This window comes from Mustelus asterias, chromosome 3, assembly GCF_964213995.1.
Source record: "Mustelus asterias chromosome 3, sMusAst1.hap1.1, whole genome shotgun sequence".
NCBI classification, from domain to species: Eukaryota; Metazoa; Chordata; class Chondrichthyes; order Carcharhiniformes; family Triakidae; genus Mustelus; species Mustelus asterias.
Window position 1 is genome coordinate 9612390 of NC_135803.1, and position 25216 is coordinate 9637605.

The 25216-nt window shown below is 41.3% G+C and overlaps 1 protein-coding gene across 2 annotated transcripts in view; it reads left to right on the forward strand.

The window, feature by feature from the left end:
* prkci (protein kinase C, iota) overlaps nt 1–25216 on the forward strand; it is a 107854-nt gene that overhangs the window by 70874 nt on the left and 11764 nt on the right. For both annotated transcript variants that reach the window (XM_078204700.1, XM_078204701.1), the window contains 5 exons: nt 1289–1376; nt 5643–5768; nt 15434–15513; nt 18336–18425; nt 24330–24445. In XM_078204700.1, the coding sequence (XP_078060826.1) occupies nt 1289–1376; nt 5643–5768; nt 15434–15513; nt 18336–18425; nt 24330–24445 (500 nt within the window). The remainder of the gene's footprint in view (nt 1–1288; nt 1377–5642; nt 5769–15433; nt 15514–18335; nt 18426–24329; nt 24446–25216) is intronic.

Here is a 25216-nt window from a genome sequence, read left to right on the forward strand (position 1 = left end):
TTGAGTGTGGTGCATGCAGAGAGTTCAGTTTTTGAATTGGTGTGAATTTACTTTGACCTCTTGTGCATATTTTTCCTGTTCTTTGTCAGGTCAATTGCTAGTGTACTAGTCAATCTTGAGTAATTAGGTGGGCCTTGTTTTCTTTTTGGGATGTGAGCGTCTCTGTTGAAGTCAGCATTTGTTGTCCATTCATAATTCCCCATGAGGAGGTGGGGGTGAACTGTTTTCTTGAGCCACATGATGTAGGTACACCTACAGTGCTGTTAGAGAGGATGTTTAAGGATTTGAGCGACTGAGAGAAAGGACGACATTCAGTTTCCAAGTCAAGATTGTGTGAGACCTGGAAGAGAATTTGCAGGTGGTGAAGTTCCCGTACATGCTGCCCATGTCTTTCTAGGTAGTATAAGGTGCTGTCGATGGAGCCTTGAGAAGTTGCTGCAGTGCATCTTGCAGATGGTACACACTGCCACCACTGTGTTTCGGTTGTGGAGGGTGTGAACATTTAACATGGCGGTGTGGTGTCTTTGAAGCAGGCTGTTTTGTCCTGGATAGTATTGAGCTTCTTGAATGTTGAACCACTTGCTTGGAACCGCATTCATCCAAGCAAGTGGAAAGTATTCTGTCACACTCCTAACTTCTGCCTTGTAAATAGAATATAGAACAGTACAGCACTGGAACAGGTCCTTCAGTCCATGATGTTGTGCTGAATGGTGGACAATGCAGAATTCCGAGCCTTTAATCTGCTCTTGTGGCCGCGGTACTTATTTGACTGATCCAGTTCAGTTTCTGCTCAATGGTAACCCCCAGGATGTTGATGGTTGGGGCTTCAGCGATGGTAATGCATTGAATGTTAAGGGAAGGTGAATAGATTATGTCTTATTGGAGGTGATCATTGCCTGATACTTGTCTGCCTGACTGTGCAACATTTCTCTATTCCTCTCCATCCCTTTTATTGTGGAGTAACATTAGTAGTGACTTAAATGAGGCCTTGAGAACCACATTTTGGCTGAAAAAGAAAGCAAAGAGAAGGTGGCTCAGAACCTGAAGGATAGAAAAACATTTGCAAATGAATTACAATTTTTAGGACTGAGAACATTTCCAATAGCATTTTTTTTTTAAAGTGTTCTGAAGAAAGCCATTATTGAAATCTATACTGTATTTTTTGTATTCTTATGATTGCATTATCTTGAAAGAATGTGACAAAGCAATTGGCAGAAAAAAATTGGTTAAATTTACCGATGTACTCGACTGAATTATGATTAAAATTAATCCTTCACTTTACTTATAGGAAGGTCTGAGGCCTGGCGATACAACCAGCACATTCTGCGGTACTCCCAATTACATTGCTCCAGAGATCCTGCGAGGGGAGGATTATGGTAATGGTGTTTTAGTGGTTCTTTATTCTAGAATGCATTCTAGCTGTTAAAAATCTATTTTCTATGTTAATCAACTTGTGAATAGAGTGATAGGTGCTAGTTTGGAGGTTTGTGTTTGTAAGTGCTGACTCTGCTATGAAGAGCATAGCATTAAATCTTCTTCAATTTTCATGTGTTTTCAATTGGGCCATCTGTAGAGCTGCACAGTGAACAAATCATCTTCTCACCTCGTCAGATGAGGAAGGTATATCGCATTGGAAGTTCATGAAGGGAAGGAGAGAAGTTATTTTTATACCTTAAAACAGCAAAGGGCCAAAAGTAAATTATAAGTGATCAGCATGACAACTATAGGATTAAACTGTTTTTGTATAATATCTATTGTAACTTCATAAACCCTTGTCTACTCAAGTAGGGCATCCTAGCCCTTTTGTGACATCTTGCAAAATCAAAACGGAACATTACTTGGACAATACTAAGCTTTTTTTTCTTAAAGAAAACCTCTGTGCTTGATTGCAGCTACCCAAGGTGTTACTCATAGAAACATAGAAACATAGAAACCCTACAGTGCAGAAGGAGGCCCTTCGGCCCATCGAGTCTGCACCGACCACAATCCCACCCAGGCCCTACCCCCACATATTTTACCCGCTAATCCCTCTAACCTACGCATCCCAGGACTCTAAGGGACAATTTTCAACCTGGCCAATCAACCTAACCCGCACATCTTTGGACTGTGGGAGGAAACCGGAGCACCCGGAGGAAACCCACGCAGACACGAGGAGAATGTGCAAACTCCACACAGACAGTGACCCGAGCCGGGAATCGAACCCGGGATCCTGGAGCTGTGAAGCAGCAGTGCTAACCACTGTGCTACCGTGCCGCCCCGTACTCAAATCTTTCCTGTTAGTTTTTTTGTTGTTATTTACCCACTATTTCATTATTTGATGCTGGGTGTAACGCGTAATGTGTTACTGTAAGAGTAAACTGACAATTTTGTTTCAGCATGACATAATCTTGAGAGTATTCTGTCAAACGCCCAGTGAAGTATTGCATACTATTCCAATACAGAAGCTGGTTCTTTGACCCAAGCAATCAATACTGGTGCTTATCCTCCATGCAACTGTAGCCCTAATCCCATAATCTTACTCCATTCCCTTAGTTCGATTTCTACAGCCACCTAGCCAACCTATTTTTAAATGCTGGCATTGTGTACAATGCTGACCAGTGGTTCAGACACCAGTGCCTGAATATCAGCTTTTTTTTTGAAAGTATTTAATCGATAGTGAGTGAGTTATGTTCTGTGATGCACTTTTGGAAGGGTTGTGGAAACAGGTTCAATAGTAACTTTTGAAAGGAAATAGAACATATATTTGAAAAGGAAAACATTTGCAGGGCTGTGTCAGGGAACAAACGGGGGGAAAGACCAACCAGATAGCTCTTTCAAAAGCCAATGCAAGCATGATAAGCTGAATGGTTACCTTGTGTGCTTTATAATTCTATACTATAATGGATATTATTGGTTACATAATTAGCTTAATTTTCAAACATACAAATAATTAGGCACATGGAATCAACTGCTGCCACGGTAGTTAGTACTTTGTTTGAATATTTTTTTAAAGACCTTTGGTCAAAGTATGATTAAGAACATAATTGAACTTCTTTATGTAAATACAATGTATGTGACCATGTGAAAGATTATACCTCCAATGCTGTTGGAGCTATGATAATGCCAGCTGAGCAATATTAGTTGAATTTCCTGGAATTGAACTGGATGTTGTATTTGTGTGTTTGTGTTTTTATTGAAAGTTTTTCTTGTGATTGGGTTATGTTCCCAAGGAGTGTAATCATTTAAAGTCCCCAACAGTGAGTAGGTACTGGCTTGATGAGGCTGTTTCCTGAAGCTTGTTTATAAAGTTCATTGGGTTTTTTATCACCTAAACTTATTTTTTAAAAAAATTTTTTCAATCAACTTTCCTTGTGACAACTGGTGAAGTATCCATTATCTGAAATCCTTGGGCTGATTTTTGTTTTTGAATACCACGTGTAAGACTAGGTCTACTTGCAATAGCTTATGCCCAAACTATGTTCCAAAGTAAATAAGAAAAAGAAAAGTAAGATATATCACTGACTAATAAATACAGGGTATCGGCAATATGTTCCCACCCATTGCGCCATCTGTGGCTCTGCTAATAGAAGAATGTTCTGAGTGTCGATATGCAGACAAACAACTTGACTTCCTGCGTTAAAGGTCGGGTGCAGTTGGTGAGATTCATTTAGGCTTAGGTGTCAGTTCAGATCATGGATTTCCCATGCTAAAGGTTGATGAGGTTTTAAAAAAAAATTTGCTTTTTGGGTGTGTTTGGTTTTCAGATTTACAGATAAAGGATATTCAACCTGTAAATGGTTTGGTTAATCCTAAATGTGATGCACAAAATGTGTTCACACATATGGGTCAAGGAAATAGAATTTTTTTAATAAACTGGGGTATCAATGAATGGTGATTAATCTTCTGATGAAATCTTAATTTTTTTTAAATCTTGGAAGGGGTTGAGGTGGGAAGAAGAACATAAGAAATAGAAATATGAGCAGGCCATTCAGCCCTTCTAGTCAGATAAGTTAATGCAGAATCTTTCTACTTCAACAGCTTTTATCTGCACTATATCCCCATATCCCTTGATGTTTCCAATATGTAGAAATCTATCTCATTCTTAAACATACTCAACGACTGAGCTCCACGGCTCTTTAAGGCAGAGAATTCCAAAGATTCACCACTGAGTGAAGAAATTCCTCCTCATTTCAGTCCTAAATGGCCTGCCTTTTTATTCTGAAACTAAGTCCCCTTATTCTAGATTCCCCGAGCCAAGAGAAACATCCTTCATGCATCTACCTTGTAGAGAGCCCTGTAATAATTTGTTTGTTTGAATGAGATCACCTCTCTTCCTTCTAAACTCCAGAGTATAAAGGCCCGTTGCCTTTAATTTTTTCTCATAGGACAATCCCTCCATCCCAGGAATTAACTTAGTGTACCTTTGCTTCGCTCCCTGTATGGCAAATATATGTTTGCTTAGGTAAGGAGACCAAAATGCGCACACTACTTCAAGTGTGGTCTCAGCAAGGCTCTATACAATTGCAGTAAGACATCTTTACTCCGAGATTCAAATCAAGGCCAAAATACAATTTGCCGCCTTGATTGTTGTACCTGCATGTTAACTTTCAGAGTCATGAACAAGAGCAGCCAAGTCCCTTGGAAGTTCAACACTTCCCAGCATCTCTCTGTTTATGAAATACTCTGTATTCTATTTTTCTGACGGAAGTGCACAACCTCACATTTCTCCACATTGTATTACATCTGTCAAATTTTTGCCCACTGGCTTAGCCCCTCTAAATCCCCTTGAAGCATCTTTACATCCTCCTCGCAACTCACATTTCCGCTTTGTTTTGTGTCATTTGCAAACACGGAAGGACTACTTTAATCCCAACATTCAAATTATTGACATAGATTGTGCATATCTGGGGTCCAAGCATGATCCTTGTGGCACCCCACAAGTCACAGCCTGCCAACCTGAAAATGACCCATTTATTCCTACTCTGTTTTCTGTTCGTTAACCAGTTCTCCATTCATGCCAGTAAATTACCCCAATCCCATGTGCTCTAATTTTCTTTAAGGGCTCAGCTTTCTGAAAACTAAATATAGCAAAAACAAAATCCATGTATACCATATCCACTGGTTCCCCCTTACCTTTTCTTTTGGTTGCATCGTCAAGAAACTTTAACAGATTTTTAAACATGATTTCCCTTTTTATAAATCCATGTTGACTTTGCCCATTCCTACCATTATTTTCTACGTGTCCTATTGTCACATCTCTTCTGATTTAGATTAAAGGATATCTTTTAGTTCTGACACTTTCAGTGAAAACATCCACAGTCATACTTCAATAAAATCCTAGAGGCAGAACTGAGAGGAATTTAATCCAGAGTACCACATGATGGTAGGTATTTTGACTGCTTACGGAGAGAGACACCAAATTATAGTTTAAGTGCGTTATTCTGATCCATTCTGCATCTACTTCTGAACAGTGAGTTAAAGGATGGTACTGGAAGAGAATTGGATGCAAGTTGCCTGCCAGTGCACTCTGAAGAGAATAGCAGAATAGTGTGGAGGAATGAAAATGAAATTCAAGAGCAAAATTACATTTTTCATTGCAAACATGGTTTTGATTCTTTTTATGTTTATAAGTTGTTTTAAATCGTTATCTGTTTTATCCGCAGGTTTTAGTGTGGATTGGTGGGCTCTGGGAGTGCTGATGTTCGAGATGATGGCAGGGCGATCACCTTTTGATATAGTGGGGAGCTCAGATAATCCAGATCAGAACACGGAGGATTACCTCTTCCAAGGTGAAATGTTGCATCTTTTCTTTTGTTTCTGATTTTTCCCCTCAACTCGGTTTCATAGAAACTAGGAAGTAGGCCATTTGGCCCTTCAAGCCTGCTCTGTCACCTAACATGATCACGGCTGATCCTCTATTTCAACAACATACTCCAGCGCTCTCCCCATAACCCTTGACACTTTAGAATATAGGATATATTCAATGAGTTGGCCTCCACAACCTTCTGTGATCGAGAATTCCACAGATTCAGCACCCTCTGAGTAAAGAAATTTCTCCTCATCTCAGTCCTAAATCGTCTACCACATACCCTGAGACTGTGACCTCTTGTTCTAGACCACCCCTCCAGACCCTCTCCAAGTCAGTGGAAATAACACCTCTGCATTCAGTCTGTCCAGCCCTATCAGAATTTTATACGTTTCAATGAGATCCGCTCTTATTCTCGTAAGTTGCAGTGAATACAGGTCCAGTCGACCCAATCTCTGCTCATATGACAATCCCGCTATCCCAGGAATCAGTCAAGTGAACCTTCGCTGCACTCCCTCAATAGCACGTTATCCTTTCTTAGTTAAGGAAACAAAAACTGTATCAGAAGAAAACCAAACTGTATCATAAGACCATAAGATGTAGGAGCAGAAGTAGGCTATTCGGCCCATCGAGTCTGCTCCGCCATTCAATGAAATCATGACTAATCTGATGTGACAATCCTCAACTCCATTTTCCTGCCTTATCCCCATAACACTTGATTCTTTTACTGTTAAAAATTTGTCTATCTCAGCCTTGAACATATCTAATGAACCAGCCTCTATGGCCCTTTGGTTAATACTCCAGCACATGATACTCCAAGTGTGGTCTAACCAAGGCCCTTATTGCTGCAGTAAGATATCCTTGATCCTGTACTGTTGCAATGAAGGCCAACATATATTTGCCTCCCCAGCTTCTTTTTGGACCTGCACACTTGCTTCCATTGACTGGTGTACTAGGACACCCGGTCTCTTTGTAGATCAATGTTTCCCAATCCATCACCGTTTAAATAATCTCTGCCCAAAGTGAAAAACCTCACATTATATGGCACCTGCCATCTATTTGCCCATTCATTCAACTTGTCTAAATCACCTTGAAACCTCTTAACAGCTTCCTCACCACTGACATTCTTACCGAGTTTCATGTCGTTAGCAAACTTGAAAATATTACTTTTGGTTCCCTCATCCAAATCATTGATGTACATTGTTAACAACTGGGGCCCAAGCACTGATCCATGCGGGATCCCACCAGTCACTGCATGCCACATTGAAAAAGACCCATTTATTTCTACTCTGTTTCCTGTCTTCAAACCAGTTCTTGATCCATGGCAGTATTTTACCCTCAATCCCATACGTTTTAATTTTGCACACTAACCTCTAATGTAGGACTTTGTCAAAAGCTTCTTGAAAATCCAAATACACCACATCCACTGGTTTGTTCATATCTCTTCTACTTGTTATGTCCTCAAAGAACTGCAGTATGTTTGTCAAATATGATTTTCCTCTCATGCACTGAGGCTGGTGATAATGGTGCCAGTTAAGCTCCTGGCACACTCCATCTGGGCTCTCACATGAGGATTGGCCATTTGGGCTAATCATTAGTGATCCTTATCAATGACTGCATTTATAGATTAGAATTTAGAACATTGTCAAGATAATAAATTGCAGGGGCAGGCAATGAAGGTGGAACCCTGATCCAGTAGAGGGTGCTGTATGTAGACTGGAGTAAGTTATAATGATTTTGTATGTGTGTAAGTAACGAGATTTAAACTGTGCTTCACTGTGCCTCATCAGGGTGTGCTTAATGTTGCCACTGGGGACAAAAGAGGAATTCCCCTGCGTACGAATAAATGAGAAGTGGGAAAATACCTTCAATATTCAGAAACAAGAACAAGTCATCTTGGGATCTGTAACTGTAAACCAGTTAAAGATCTGACATATAGTTTGTGTTTCTCGTGATATGCAGCAGCCAGATTCATTAAGAATGCTATGTGCAAGAAAGAAAAGTTTGATTTGTTTTTTTTAAATTAAAGTTAAAAATCAACATGTCTTAGCAGATGTTAACGGGGAAAATGGGAGGTTGGAGCACTTCAAAATGTTTTGGAGTGAAGGGAAGTGAGGAGACGAACAAAAGTAGTTTAATGGTAACAGTGGTGGCCTCAGCTTAGCGGTTGCACACTCACCCCGAGTCAGAAGGTTGTGGGTTCAAGTCCCACTTCAGAATTTGCATTTCAGATGAGCCATTAAATCCTTTTGGGCGAGGGCAAATGATCAATTGAACAATTCCACAAAATGTAGGAGCAGAAGTAGCCCATTTAGCCCATCGAGTCTGCCCTGCTTTCAATGAGATAATGACTAATATGATAATCCTGAACTCCACTTTCGTGCCTTATCCCTCAGAACCCTTGATTCCCTTACTGATTGAATAGAAACATAGAAAAACTACAGCACAAACAGGCCCTTCGGCCCACAAGTTGTGCCGAACACATCCCTACCTTCTAGACCTACCTATAACCCTCCATCCTATTACGCTCCATGTACTCATCCAGGAGTCTCTTAAAAGACCCTATTGAGTTCGCCTCCACCACCACTGACGGCAGCTGATTCCACTCGCCCACCATCCTCTGTGTGAAAAACTTACCCCTAACATCTCCCCTGTACCTACCCCCCAGCACCCTAAACCTGTGTCCTCTCATAGCAGACATTGGGGCGGCACGGTAGCACAGTGATTAGCACTGCTGCTTCACAGCTCCAGGGACCTGGGTTCGATTCCCGGCTTGGGTCACTGTCTGTGTGGAGTTTGCACATTCTCCTCGTGTCTGCGTGGGTTTCCTCCGGGTGCTCCGGTTTCCTCCCACAGTCCAAAGATGTGCGGGTTAGGTTGATTGGCCATGCTACAAATTGCCCTTAGTGTCCTGAGATGCGTAGGTTAGAGGGATTAGTGGATAAAATATGTAGGGATATGGGGGTAGGGCCTGGGTGGGATTGTGGTCGGTGCAGACTCGATGGGCCGATTGGCCTCTTTCTGCACTGTAGGGATTCTATGATTTCCACCCTGGGAAAAAGCCTCTGAGAGTCCACCCGATCTCTGCCTCTCAACATCTTATACACCTCTATTAGGTCTCCTCTCATCCTTCGTCTCTCCAAGGAGAAAAGACCGAGCTCCCTCAGCCTATCCTCATAAGGCATGCCACTCAATCCACGCAACATCCTTGTAAATCTCCTCTGCACCCTTTCAATCTTTTCCGCATCCTTCCTATAGTGAGGCAACCAGAACTGAGCACAGTACTCCAAGTGGGGTCTGACGAGGATCTTATATAGCTGCATCATTATCCCCAGACTCCTAAACTCAATCCCTCGATTGATAAAGGCCAGCACACCATACGCCGCCTTAACCACCTCCTCCACCTGCGGGGCCGATTTTAGAGTCCTATGGACCTGGACCCCAAGGTCCTTCTGATCCTCTGCAGTACTAAGAATCTTTCCCTTTATATTGTACTCCTTCATCCCATTTGACCTACCAAAATGGACCACGACGCATTTATCTGGGTTGAAGTTCATCTGCCACTTGGCCGCCCAGTCTTGCATCCTATCTATGTCCCTCTGTAACTTCTGACATCCCTCCAGACTAACCACAACCCCACCAACCTTCGTGTCGTCAGCAAACTTACCAACCCTCCGCTTCCTCATCCAGGTCATTTATGAAAATGAAAATGACAAACAGCAAGGGTCCCAGAACAGATCCCTGGGGCACACCACTGGTGACCGACCTCCATTTAGAAAAAGACCCATCTATACGCACTCTCTGCCTCCTTTGGACAAGCCAGTTCTGGATCCACCGGGCAGCATGCCCTCTCACTTTTTCGAGAAGCCTTTCATGGGGGACCTTATCGAACGCCTTGCTAAAATCCATATAAACCACATCTACCGCCTTCCCTTCGTCAATGTGTTTTAGTCACATTTTCGAAGAACTCCACCAGGCTCGTAAGGCACGATCTGCCCTTGACAAAGCCATGCTGAGTATTCTTGAGCATGCTAAACCTCTCTAAATGCTCATATATCCTGTCCCTCAGGATCTTCTCCATCAGTTTACCAACCACTGAGGTTAGACTCACCGGTCGGTAATTACCTGGGCTATCCCTATTCCCCTTCTTGAAAATAGGAACCACATCCGCAATCCTCCAATCCTCCGGCACCTTTCCCGTCTCCATCGACGACGCAAAGATCATCGCCAGAGGCTCTGCAATCTCTTTCCTCGCCTCCCACAGTAACCTGGGGTACATCCCATCCGGACCCGGCGACTTATCTATCTTGATGCCATTCAAAGATTCCAGCACAACCTCTTTCTTAAAGTCCACATACTCAATCCTTTCAGTCCACCGCACGCCCGCAGTACATCCACCCAGGTCCTTCTCTGTGAAAACCGAGGCAAAATACTCATTGAGCACCTCTGCCATTTCTGCTGGTTCCGTACAGACTTTCCCGCCTTCACCTTTTATAGGCCCTATTCCGTCACGTCTCATCCTTTTACTCTTCACATATTTATAGAACACCTTAGGGTTCTCCTTAATCCTACCTGCCAGGGTCTTCTCGTGACCCCTTCTGGCTCTCCTAATTTCCTTCTTTAGTCCCTTCCTACAAGCCGTATACTCTTCTAAATTCCTATCTTTGCCAAGCTCTGAGCCTTTTGTCCGCTTTCCTTTTCTTCTCGACTAGGTCCCGCACAGCTTTCGTGCACCGACCAACACCTCCCTGTCTGCTCAGAACGTTGTCCTGTAGAACTCTAGACAGACATTCCTTGAAAAACTGCCACCTCTCTTCAGTATATTTCCCCGAGAGTACCTCCTTCCAATTTACAATACCTCCTTCCAATTAAATGTCTATCTCAGCCTTGAACATACTTAACGATCCAGCCTCTAAAGCCCTCTGGTGAAAATACTGCAGTGTGGTCGAACCAGGGACCTTAGAGCTGCAGTCGCTCCTGTACTCGAGTCTTCTTGCAATGAAGGCCAACGTACTATTTGCCTTCCTAATTTCTTGCTGCACCTGCATGCTTGCTTTCTGTGACTGGTGCACTCCATAATATGTCTAATATTTATTCCTCAACCAACATCACTAAATAGATGATCATCTCATTGCTTCTTGTGGGATCTTATGCACAAATTTTCCTATATAACAAGTGACTACACTTCAAAAGTACATTGGAACTTCCTTTGGCTGTGAAAGATGCAAGTTTGTTCACCTAGTGAAGTATCACAAAGTTTAATTGTCTATGTGTATCAGTTCTGTGTTCCTTCCTCTGTCTTGCATTGATTTCTTTTTTGATTTTTTAATTGCATATTGTTGTGCTGACAGCTAAACCTGTTCCTGCTCTCATCCAACACTTCCATTCCAACATGAATGATTAGAAAGTAATCAGGAACAGGAAAGTAATCCCTGGCTGCTTTCTTTTCTGATATCCAGTCTGGAAATTTCCTTTCAATTTGTCCAGATTTTGCTGGCAACTTCAGGTTCAATCTGCAATTCAGTTCAGTTTCACCTGTGTAACTGTGCACATAATTCAGATTTTTTGACTGCTCTCGATTGCCTTTGTGATTTTGATTTGGTCTCATGGGTTCGTTCATTTTACTTATCAGGCCTAAGGAAAAAATTATTGAAACAACCCTTTAATGATTCATTTTTCCCCATTGTCATGGCCTTGTTTCAATCATCATCAGCGTTTGTGTAACTGATCTCATTTACAGTTCCTCGGGCAGAAAAGGAAAGAATTGAAACTACACCAGTGTTTCCTTAGCAACATGATGCCAACCTATGCTGCTGCTGCTCTGCTGAGGCACTGACTAGAAAAACTGGGTGGGGCTGTCTCTTTTGAAACTAAGGTTGCACAAAATGGTGACAGATTGTCTTTCACTTCAAACATACCCAGGCAAGAATGGAAGGAACTGAAGTTGGGCTTGTGCCAAATCAGATTCATAGGGTATAAAAAATCTGACAGATTGTAATGTAGCAAATTTAATCAGGGAATTATAGACCTGTTAGCCTGATATCAGTCATAGAGAAGATGCTAGAATCTATTGGAAAAGAATGTGATAACTGGACACTTAGTTGGATTGGACAAAGTCAACATAGATTTATAAAAGGAAAATCATATTTGACAAACCTGTAGGAGTTTTTTAAGGCTGTAATCAACAGAATAGGGAAAGGGAAACCTGTCGATATAGTGTACAGTATTTGGATTTTTGGAAGGCTTTTGATAAGGTCCCACACGAGGTAAGTAAACAAAATTAGAGCACATGGGATTGGAAATACTATACTGGCATGGATTGAGAATTGGTTAACGGACAGAAAACAGAGTAAGAATAAACAGGTAATTCACAGGTTGGTAGGTTGTGATTAGTAGGGTACCACAATGATCTGTGTTTGGACCCCAGTTATACACAGTCTATGACTGAGTAAGAATAAACAGGTTATTCACAGAGTAAGAATAAACAGGTCATTCACAGGTTGATAGGTTGTGACTAGTAGGATACCACAATGATCTTTTTTTTGGCCCCAGCTATATACAGTGTGTGTCAATGATTTGGATTGGGAACCAAATGTATATTTCAAAGTTTACTGATGACACATTGAGTTGTGAGAAGGGTGCATAGAGGCTTCAAGGGGATTTCAACAGGCCAAGTGAGTGGCCAAGAACATGACAGAATATAATGAAAAGTGTGAAGTTATCCAGTTTGATAGGAAAAACAGAAATGCGGGGTATTTGTTAAATGGTGAGATTGGAAAGGTTCACCAGACTAATTCCTGGAGAGAGAGTTGTATGCATGCATGCGTATGAGCACATGATCATGGAGCCCATTATTGAGACCAATGTTCAGTTCCAGATTGTACTTTAAATTGGTGGGCTTTGAACTTATGTTCCCAGTATTAGCCTGTGCCTCTGGATGACTAGCCCAATGACATTACCACTACATCACCATCCCGAGGACTGAGGGAACTGGATCTAAAGTTTCTGGATTTTAGAAAAATGCGAGATGATCTCATTGTAATGTATAAATTCTTACAGGGCTCATCAGAGTAGATGCGGGAACAATGTTTTTCCTGGTTGGGGGCTCAAGAACCAGGAGACTGAGTCTCAGAATAAGGGGTAGACAATTTAGGACAGAGCTGAGGAGGAACTTCTTCACTCAGAGGATGGTGAATCATTGGAATTCTCTACCCCAAAGGGCTGTGGAGGTTTAGTCATTGGATATGTTCATTAGAGATCAATAGATATCTAGATAGCAAAGGCATCAAACGATATGAGGATGGTGAGAGAAAATGACATTGAGGTAGATCAGTCATGATCTAGTTGAATGGCGAAGCAGGCTTGAGGGACCAAATGGCCTACAGCTCCTATTTCCTATGTTCTATCAGAAACTGTTGAAATGATGAACGGTCAATAACCTTCACAACATTAAATGTAAATGTGAGGTCATCCATTGTAAATGTGAGGTCATCCATTTTGGTCGGAATAACAGCAAAATGGACTATTATTTAAATGGTAAAAAATTGCAGCATGCTGCTGTGCAGAGGGACCTAGGTGTCCTTGTGCAAGAATCACAAGGAGTTGGTTTGCAGGTGCAGCAGGTAATTAAGAAGGCAAATGGAATTTTGTCCTTCATTTGCCCTAGAGGGATGGAGTTTAAAAACAGCAAGGTTATGTTGTAGCTGTATAAGGTGCTGATGAGGCCACACCTGGAGTACTGTGTACAGTTTTGTTCTCCTTACTTGAGAAAGGATATACTGGCACTGGAGGGGGTGCAGAGGAGATTCACCCGGAGTTGAGAGGGTTGGCTTATGAGGAGAGACTGAGTAGACTGGGGCTGTACTCATTGGAATTCAGAAGGATGAGGGGAAATCTTATAGAAACATATAAGATTATGAAGGGAATAGATAAGATAGAAGCAGGGAAGTTGTTTCCGCTGGCAGGTGAAACTAGAACTAGGGGGCGTGGCCTCAAAATAAGGGGAAGCAGATTTAGGACTGAGTTGAGGAGGAACTTCACACAAAGGGTTGTGAATCTGTGGAATTCTCTGCCCAGTGAAGCAGTTGAGGCTATCTCATTGAATGTTTTTAAGGCAAGGATCGATAAATTTTTGAACAGTCAAGGAATTAAGGGTTATGGTGAGCGGGCGGGTAAGTGGAGCTGAGTCCACGAAAAGATCAACCATGATCTTATTGAATGACGGAGCAGGCTCGAGGGGCCAGATGGCTACTCCTGCTCCTAGTTCTTATGTTCTTATTAACTCTTGTCTATCCATAGATGCTGCCAGACCTATTTAGTATTTCCAGCATTTACTGATTTTATTTCAGATTTCCTGCATCCGCAATATTCTTCTTTGCAGTAAGGTTGAAATGGTAGTCAGTGTTGCCTAGCAGAACTTTTAAAAACTTGTCCCAGCTATGTTATTTCCTTTTAATGGCCCTTTTATTTGATGATTTGCTGACCTAATGCTACATCTTAAGTCTAATCAGTTTGCTCAATTGTCCAGCCGCCTTCACGACACCAAGGCTACTTTGTACTGAGTACTGTATTTCCCTTTTCACGACCCAACATCTTTATCTTTTGTCTCTCCCTCATTGCTCCATCTGCAGGTTAACTATAAAGTATGATTGCTATTTGGCAACTATCAAGCTGGGAGATTTTAAAATAAGACTGGGGAAAGTGTTACTGGAGAAATTGAGTCCCAAGGAGACCATATCAAGAATTTTCAATATTCCAAAAGGTTAACTGAACTCTGAAAAATTGGCATAATCTGAAACCAGGGTCATGTGCTCAAACTTGGAAAAAATAAGGTGGAAAGCTCTGAATTATCAGCTTCACTCAGAATTAGTTTTCCCATGTATTGACCCAGAGACACAGTGGAGGTTTATATCAAAATTCAAGGTTAAGCTGAATTTTTATTTTGAGAAACGAACAAAAATGTGGAATTAAAAAGTTATGAATGCAGTGTGGTAATTTTAAACTGCCCAAGTGGATTATAGTGGTTGTTCCTGATTCTGGGCATTTTTAATTTTCTGTAAGTCCAGTTAAGTCCTGATCCTTCATTTAGCCTGATCAGACTTGCACCTGAGACAAACGTTGTTCAAAGTAACCATTCTCTTTTCAGATTCTTTACAGCCCTAAGTCTAAATTAACTTTCTTCTTTGAAGTTAACTGCAATGATATCATAGAAACCCTGCAGTGCAGAAGGAGGCCATTCAGCCCATCCAGTCTGCCTCGACAGCAATTTCACCCAGGCCCTATTCCCACTTAATCACCCTGCTAATTCCTCTAACCTATCACATCCCAGGGCACTAAGGGTTAATTTATCATGTCCAACCAACCTAACCCGCAGATCTTTGGACTCTGGGAAGAAACCGGAGTACCCGGAGGAAACTCACGCAAACACGGGGAGAATGTGCAAACTCCACACAGACAGTGACCCAAGTCGGCAATCAAACTACGGCTCTGAGGCAGTAGTGCTAACCACTGTGCCACCATGCTGCCCCGAGGCTGAAAAGCATACAATCAGGATCACAAAGTTTTAACTAGTAGGGTGATGTGTTAAATACTGGTATAGTACTGATGCTGAGCATACTATTAATTCAATTCTCTCTCTGTGAATTTCAGTCATTTTGGAAAAACAGATCCGTATACCACGTTCCCTCTCTGTCAAAGCTGCAAGTGTATTGAAAGGATTTCTCAACAAGGTATGGGTTGTTTTATTGCCTATGTTTTATACTTTGACTTTCTTAGAAATACAAAAAGATTGCAGAATATCAGTATAATCAGCATATTTTTTCTTGTTTGTTTTGCAAATTACGAACTTCAACTTTTGCTAAGTTTATTTGTCAACTTATAAATGTGTAAAACTGAAGAAATTTCCAACCCTTTGAAATTTTGCAAGGGAGATGGAGTATTACAGTAAGGAAGTCTTACTGGAACTATAAAGGCTTTGGTGAGACTGCATCTTGAGTACTGCGTACAGTTTTGGTCACCTTACTTAAGGAGGCACATACGTGTACTGGAAACAGTTCAGAGGTTCGCGAGGCTGATTTCTGTGATGAGGGGTTTGTCTTGTGAGAAAAGATTGAGCAGGTTGGACCTATACTCATTGGAGTTTAGTAAAATGAGAGGTGTTCTTATTAAAACATATAAGATTCTGCAGGGTCTTGACATGATAGATTTATCCTTGTAGGAGCATCTAGAACTAGGGAGAGCGTTTTAAAAATAAGGGATCTCTTATTTAAGACTGAGATGATGCAGCATTTCTTCTCTCAGGGTCATCAGTGTTTGGAATATTCTTCCCCAGAGAACAGTGAAAGCTGGCTCATTGAATATATGTAAAGCTGAGTTAGACTGATTTTTGATTAACATGGAAGCTGTGGTTAAGGGGGAAGGAAAAATGTGGAGTTAAAGTTGCAATAATGCCAGCATGGTTGGAGTCATACTTCATGCAGAGGAAGATGGTTGTGGTTGTTGGAGGTTAATCAACTCAGTTGCAGGACATCACTACAGTAGTTCCTCAGGGCAGTGTCCTCAGTCCAACCATCTTCAATTGCTTCATCAATGACCGTTCTTCCTTCATAAGGTCAGAAGTGGGGATGTTCGCTGATTATTGCACAATGTTCAGGACCGTTCGCAACTTTTCAGGTACTGAAGCAGTCCAGGTCCAAATGCAGCAAGACCTGGACAATATCCAGTCTTGGGCTGACAAGTGGCACACAAGTGCCTGGCAATGACCATCTCCAGCAAGAGTGAATCTAATCATTTCCCCACGACATTCAACGGTGTTACCATTGGTGAATCCCCCCATTATCAGTGCCCTGGGGATTACTGTTGACCAAAAACTGAACTGGACGAACTATATAAATACTGTGGCTACAAGAGCAGGTCAGAGGTTAGGAATCCTGTGGCGAGTAACTCATCTTCTGACTTCCTAAAGCCTGTCCACCATCTATAAGGCATACGTCAAGAGTGTGGTAAATACGCTCCACCTGCCTGGATAAGTGCAGCTCCAATAATACTCATGAAGCTCAACAGGACAAATTAGCCTGCTTGATTGGCACCCATCCACAAACATTCATTCCCTCCACCAACACATATTGGCAACAGTGTGTACCATCTACAAGATGCACTGCAGGAGCTCACCAAGGCTCCTTTGACAGCATCTTGCAAACCCATGACCACTACCGTTTATAAGGACCAGAGCAGCAGGCACATGGGAACACCAGTAGCTGGAAGCTCTCCTCCAATCTGCTCACCATCCTTAGAAATATATGGCCGTTCATTCACTGTCACTGGTTAGAAAACCAGGAATTCCTTCTGAGAAGATGTAAGGATTGTATTGGCTAGTATAGCTCAGGAAGTTTTCTTCATGTAAATATATTCCTGATATATATATATATATATATATATGGGCGGCACAGTGGGTAGCACTGCTGCCTCACAGCTCCAGGGACCTGGATGCGATTTCCGGCTTGGGTCACTGTCTCTGTGGAGTTTGCACATTCTCCCCATGTCTGTGTGGGTTTCCTCCGGGTGCTCCGGTTTCCTCCCACAGTCCAAAGATGTGTAGATTGGGTTGATTGGCCATGCTAAATTGCCCCTTAATGTTCTGGGATGTGTATGTTAGAGGAATTAGCAGGGTAAATACGTGGGGTTTTGAGGATAGGGCCTGGGTGGTATTGTTCTCAGTGCAGACTCGATGGGCTGAATGGCCTCCTTCAACATTGTAAGGCTTTTGTGATTCTATGAAATTATTATTAGAGTGCACAACCCACAATTACATATTAACGTTGATAGAATCCCAGAATTGCAAACTTTGCTAAGATTTATCTGTGTTTTAGTTTAAACTGTACGATCTTCATTCATTGAATTTCAACATTAGGACTGGCTGTTCGCGGAACAAGCATGATAGGCAGAATATCATAAGGGGTTAAGCGATACAGAAAGCTAACATGCTAGCCCCACTCAACAGAAATGTTTCTGTAATAGGGAGGTAAGAGTGCGGGAGCAGATGTTTGACAACTATCCTTAAAATCCAAAACACTAAGAGACTGAGTGTTGTGGTAAGTTAGATGCTAGTGTTGTGCCTCTAACGTTGGTTCATATCCAGCTGGGATTCTAGGTATGCGAGTTTCCTTTGCTGTCTATAAAGGACCTAGATGAAATGAGGCTGCCAGTCTCAGTCCCAAAGAACATAATCACAATTCTAACTCCGTACTAATTAACACCAAATTGGTAATCCTATGATGAAAGGACATGGATTGGCAGATTTGGGAAGTGGATAGGTATTCTGTTGGTGCCATGTGGGGTGCGCTTTTTAAAAGTAGGTTGCGACACATTGCTCGGGTAGATAAGAAGTAACTTTGGTTGCACTGATGGTCTTACATGACTTGGGAGTCTCAACACTAACATTTTTAGTAACATCAAACTCGCATTAGGAAAAAAAACTAAAATCTAAATGCTGACTGACGTAGGATTAACTTTGTTCTTTAGCATTGTTTTATAAATTATGTTTTTGTTTCAGGATCCAATAGACCGGCTTGGATGTCACCCACAGACAGGGTTTGCTGATATTCAGGGCAATCCTTTCTTCCGCAACGTAGACTGGGACTTGGTAAGTTTGGTTTGGACTGGAACAGATTCATCTTCAGATAAAAGCTAGAGTGGAAAATGCATGATAGTGCAACCAAATGAATATTTTTTCTTATGACTCATTGTTTTGTTTGTACAACTTTTTAAAATGTTTAATGTTTTATATATAGTGTATGATGGATATTGTTAACATGTATCTGCTCACTAGAGGTTAAAACTCTAGAGACCGTAATTTGGATGAAATTTATACTCAACTGGAAAGTCAAGGGTTAATTAAGAACAGTAAACAAGTGTAATCATGTTGACAATGTAACATAATGTAGTGATGGAGAAAATGCAGTGCTTCTATGTGTTTTACTTGCATTTAAGGCATTTGAGTGATGTGCTGGATAAAGGCCCGCTGATAAAAATGATGGCAAACTGTTTTAATGGGAATATGGCAACAGGAATAGGAAGTTGGTTGATAGACAATGTTGTGATTTAAGGCCACCTGCTATAGGCATCTATTTGTTTTCAATTATGCCAGTTTCTCTTTTAAGCAATCTGGTTGTTTGTTTTTAATGAAGGTTGACTCCACTTGAATGTATCTCCTAGAGCAGTAGTCAGGGACAAGAGTGTAACAGTAGAACTCCCTTCCGATCTGGCTTGGGTCTGTGTGTTAACTACATGTACTCTTCAATCTCTCTCACCGGCAGGAACTTTTGGTGTTGTTTGTAAACCAGTTTATTTCATGGTAGATGAGGAATTTAGTTATGAGCAGAAACTGGAGAACCTGTAGCTCTCTTCATTAGAATGAACAAGGTTAAGAAGAGATCTAATAAAGGTGCAAAATTATGAGAGGGCACCATGAGAATAAAATGGGAGTGGGGCAACATTTTGCAGTGAGTTGGTACCTAGAAAGCATGCATTTAATGTCTAAAGTAAAAGAATGATTGGCACGGTTAAGATCATTTTTATTTACATAAAGCATTGTTAGGACATAAACCTATTTGAAATGGTGGTTGAAACAAAATTACTAGTTTTTTTGAATATTGAAAAAGGAAAAAAAACAAAGTGTGAGTAAATAGAAAACCAGTGCAGGAGCAGGCTTTGTGTGCTGTACAACTAAGATTTCATCTTCCTTTCTTACCAACTATTTTCTCTTTTATTCCCCTTTTTTCTCCCTTTTTCCCATCCCAAGAAAAAAATAGCTTATTCTGAGGTATGATAGCTAGCCATGACAGCTCTCTACAACCCTCAGCATTTATTGAGCTAGTAAGTAGAGACCAAAATATCTTAATTTGTGTGTGATTCTAGTCTAGACATAGGGCACTTAAGATATGCTTTATCTTATCTTTGCCTGATGTACATGTGTGTGCAGGTGTGCCTTGAAACAATGAGGGAAAATAATATTCCTACATATAATTATCATTGCACTGATCAGCAAATGTCACTGGCCGCTAATTTGGGTTACGAATGCACCTTAGGGGACCCTGCTTCAGTTGCGAATGAAATCATCAAACGGAGCATAAAGCAGAGACCACTGTTCCTGATTTATATGACTCAGTAAAGCACCAGCAACTGAATGAAGAAAGGGTAGCTGGGTTGAGGGTGTATTGGAGCACTTGCTGTGTACATTCTCTCTTTTTCTTTCCCCCCCTCCCATGTATATCTTGTTCGAAAGCTTACATCTGTGTCCCCTAGTCCTTGTACCATCAGCTGATGGGAAGAATTTGTACCTACCTTATCTAAACCTGTCATCATCTTGCACATTTGCTTTCTTTTGCAATCTCAAAAAGAGATTAGTATGCCTGGATTTTCCAATTAGCATTATTTTATGCCAGGGAGAACCGTTTTAAATCAATATGTTACTGCTACATTAAATCACAACAAATCAGAAAACTGCCTGATAAATCCAACTGTGACACCACTGCCCAGTGTAGGAATTCTCACCAGCCACATTTCTAAAATTGTTCGAGGTGTAGATCTTTCATCAGGATTAGAACTGTAAATGCATTCATAGGACTGGAGACAGGAGAGAATGGCAACATTTAAAAGTCAAGATCACTGATTCCTATCGGGGAGAAACAGTTAATGGGTTTAATAGTCTGTATCGAGTGAAGAAGGTCTGATCATGGGTAGCTAGCTCACAATCTTTTCAGTAAAGGTTAAAAGTTATGTTTAGAACAAAACAGCTGAGTAAGACTATGAAAAAGCATGGTCACGACAAACACTTGAAATCTCCACAGAGGAGGGGATTGAAATAGAGAATGGATGGGAGAAAATGTGCAATGTCACCAAGCTGCTGAACGAAGGTTTGGGGCAAAAGACTAGAGTACTTAGGAGAACAATAGGATAACATCTCTCTGAATCTTGCATTGAGTTTAGTTGGAATAATATGAAAGGCAAAAGGACAAAGGCTTGGTGTGGAAAGGGAGAAACCACACAGGGAGGTCAGTGTCACACTTTAAACAACAAAAATTAAAATTGACAACCTGCATTTGATCTTCCCACTATATTGGAAGTTGCACTGTGACCAACAATTGTAGTACATTTGATTATAGGAAGAGTGCTTAAATTCCTTTTTCATAATTTCTATTTTATGCTCCTTAGAAACATGCTCCAAACCTTATATATCTGGTAATTTGTCTGTATTGAGTATCAGAGTCTGGATTATGTAACAAATTCCCCTTTAAAGTGGGCAAATGCTTAAATTTTACAAAAGGAATAATTGGGCAGAGGCAATAACATAGTGGTATTGTCACTGGACTAGTAACCCAGAGACCCAGGGTAATGTTCTGGGGACCTGTGTTCAAATCCCACCAGGGCAGATGGTGAAATTTGAATTTAATAAAAATCTGAAATTAAAAATCTAATAACCACAAAATGACACAAAACGTTAGCTCTATTCTATCCCCACAGATGCTGCTTGACCTGCTGAGATTTTCCAGCATTTTCTGTTTTTGTTTCTGATTCCAGCATCTGCAGTATTTTGCTTTTATCTATAGAATTAACCACAAAACCATTGTCAATTGTTGTGAAGGCCCATCTTGTTCACTTATGTCCTTTAGGGAAAGGAAGACAATCTGCCATCCTTACTTGCTCTGGTCCACATGTGACTCCAGATCCATGACAATGTGGTTGACTTTTATCTGTCCTCTGAAATGGCCTAGCAAGCTACTCATTTCAGGGCAATTAGGGTTGGCCAATAAATGCAGACCCAGCAAGCAATTCCCACATCCCATGAACGAATAAAGAAATGTGTAACTGTTTAAATACTGCATAATAAAACTGAATCGGTAGAATTAAATTAGGGGAATTAGACCAAAGCTTTGCGGGAAATAAAAACAGAAAATGCTGGAAAAACTCAGCAGGTCTAGCAGCTTCTGTGGAGAGACAATCTATGAATCTTCAGTATTTCAACATTTTGCTTTTATTTAAATATTTAATTTACTGCCACTTTTCGCTTCCAAGAATCCCGACCTTGAAGTACTGCTCTTCTTTTCGACTTCCAGCATTCGTAGTATTTTGCTTTTATTTCAAAGTTTTGGAGGAGCTGCATTAGCAATGCAAGTTTAAACTAGTGACCATTTGTCATTTGTCAAAAGCTTTACTGCAAAAATATACTTTAACCTGAATAGAACAAAGAACAATACAGCACAGGAACAGGCCCTTCGGCCCTCCAAGCCTGTGCCGCTCATGTGCCCACTAGACCATTCTTTTGTATCCCTCTATTCCCAGTCTGTTCATGTGGATATCTAGATAATTCTTAAACGATCCCAGCGTGTCCGCCTCAATCACCTTGCTTGGCAGTGCATTCCAGGCCCCCACCACCCTCTGTGTAAAATACATCCCCCTGACATCTGTGTTGAACCTTGCCCCCCTCACCTTGAACCCGTGACCCCTTGTGTTCGTCACCTCCAACCTGGGAAAAAGCTTCCCACTGTTCACTCTATCTATGCCCTTCATAATTTTATACACCTCTATTAGGTCGCCCCTCATCCTCCATCTTTCCAGGGAGAACAACCCCAGTTTACCCACTCTCTCCTCATAGTTAAAACCCTCCATACCAAGCAACATCCTGGTAAACCTTCTCTGTACTTTCTCCAATGCCTCCACGTCCTTCTGGTAGTGTGGCGACCAGTACTGGACGCAGTATTCCAAATGTGGCCTAACCATCGTTCTATACAGCCGCAACATCATATGCCAACTTTTATATTCTATGCCCCGTCCAATAAAGGCAAGCATGTCATATTCCTTCTTCACCACCCCCTCCACCTGTGCTGCCACCTTTAAGGATCTGTGGACTTGTACACCCAGGTCCCTCTGTGTGTCTATACTCCTGATGGTTCTGCCATTTATTGCATAGCTCCCCCTTACATTAGATCTACCGAAATGCATCACTTCGCATTTATCTGGATTAAATTCCATCTGCCATTTCTCCGCCCAATGTTCCAGCCTATCTATATCCTGCTGTATTCTCTGACAATGTTCATCACTATCCGCAGCTCCAGCAATCTTCGTGTCGTCCGCAAACTTACTGATCACACCAGCTACATCTTCCTCCAAATCATTTATATATGTCACAAACAGCAGAGGTCCCAGTACAGAGCCCTGCGGAACACCACTAGTCACAGACCTCCAACCGGAAAAAGACCCTTCCACTGCTGCCCTCTGTCTTCTATGGCTAAGCCAGTTCTCCACCCATCTAGCTAGCTCACCTTTTATCCCGTGAGATTTAAACTTTTGCACCAGCCTGCCATGAGGGACCTTGTCAAACGCTTTACTAAAATCCATATAGACGACATCCATGGCCCTTCCCTTGTCAATCGTTTTTGTCACCTCCTCAAAAAACTCAACCAAATTTGTGAGGCATGACCTCCCTCGTACAAAACCATGCTGTCTATCGCGAATGAGATTATTCAGTTCTAAATGCGCATATATCCTATCTCTAAGAATCTTCTCCAACAACTTCTCTACCACGGACGTCAAGCTCACCGGCCTATAATCACCCGGGTTATCCTTGCTACCCTTCTTAAATAACGGGACCACATTTGCTATCCTTGCAATCCTCTGGGACCTCACCTGTGTCCAGTGAAGAGACAAAGATTTCTGTTGGAGGCCCAGCAATTGCATCTCTCGCCTCCCTGAGTAGTCTAGGATAGATGCCATCTGGCCCTGGGGATTTGTCTGTCTTATTGTTTCCTAAGAAACCTAACACTTCCTCCCTTGTAATTGAGATTTTTTCTAACTGGTCAATACATCTCTCTAAGACACTACCAGTCGACATGTCCCTCTCCTTTGTGAATACTGATACAAAGTATTCATTTAGGATCTCACCTACTTCCTTTGGTTCTAAGCATAATTCCCCTCCTTTGTCCCTGAGAGGTCCGATTCTTTCCCTAACAACCCTCTTGTTCCTAACGTATGTATAAAATGCCTTAGGATTCTCCTTAATCCTGTCTGCCGAGGACATTTCGTGACCCCTTTTTGCCCTTCTAAGTCCCTGTTTGAGTTCTTTTCTACTTTCTCTGTATTCCTTCAGTGCTCCATCTATTTTTAGCTGCCTGGACCTCACGTATGCCTCTTTTTTCTTTTTGATTAGACCCACAATTTCACTGGTTATCCACGGCTCTCGAATCCTACCTTTCCTATCCTTCCTCTTTACATCTTTCAGAGGATACCTCCTTTTTTCACCAATGTGTCATTTTTAGTTCCCATGCTACTATTCTTATTTATTTTCCAAAGTTGTTAATTGGTGACAGTTATTATGTAATGAAGGGTGGTTTTATGTTTAGAATTTGCATTAGGAAGTGCTTTGAGGTTAACAATAGTCATTCCCCATCAAAGCCCTGCAGCTGGCAGAATGAGACTGACTATACAATTTACCATAAAGAAAACTAATTTATGAAAATTGAACATTTTATTCTTATCATTGATAATCTAGATGGAGCAGAGACAGGTCATCCCACCCTTCAAGCCACACATTTCTGGTGAATATGGACTTGACAACTTTGACTCGCAGTTCACGAATGAACCCGTCCAACTCACTCCTGATGACGAGTAAGTAGCAGTGCTGGTCATTTTCTTCTGTTCTCTGTTTAAGCACCAGATAGTTGATGTTGCATATCTGGGATTGGAAGAGATTAATTCACTCCTGTTTATCACCCTCGCCCAACAAAACTATAAACCTTGTGAATAACTAAAGTTGTTTCAGCATACCTTCTGCATGTTGGTCTAAATTATTTGTGCCTTTAATACTTCATTTGGCCTTGGTTTTTATTCTAATTAAAAATGTGTTGTAAAGGAAGCGAGGAAGCTACGACTATATTGTGTGCATCTGTTGCATTGGCAATCATTTATGTGACATCTACTTGTGAATAAACAAGAAAAATTCATATGGTTTTGATGTAGCTTAATTCTATAGATAAAAGCAAAATACTGTGGATGCTGGAATCTGAAACAAAAACAGAAAATGTTGGAAAATCTCAGCAGGTCAGGCAGCATCTGTGGGGAAAGAATAGAGCCAACGTTTTGAGTCTAGATGACCCTTCGTCAGAGCTCTGATGAAGGGTAATCTAGATTCAAGATGCTGTCAGACTTGCCGGGATTTTCCAACATTTTCTGTTTTAATTCTATAGATATTTTACATTGAATTTAACATGAAATAATCTAAAATTAAACTAATAGTGTCATAGATTTATACAGCCCAGAACTAGGCCCATCATGGCCATGCTAGCTCTTTGTGAGAGTTATCTGATTAGCCCTATTCCCCTGCTCTCTCCTTGTAGCTTTGAAACGATTTTCTTATTCAGTATATATCCATATAGTATA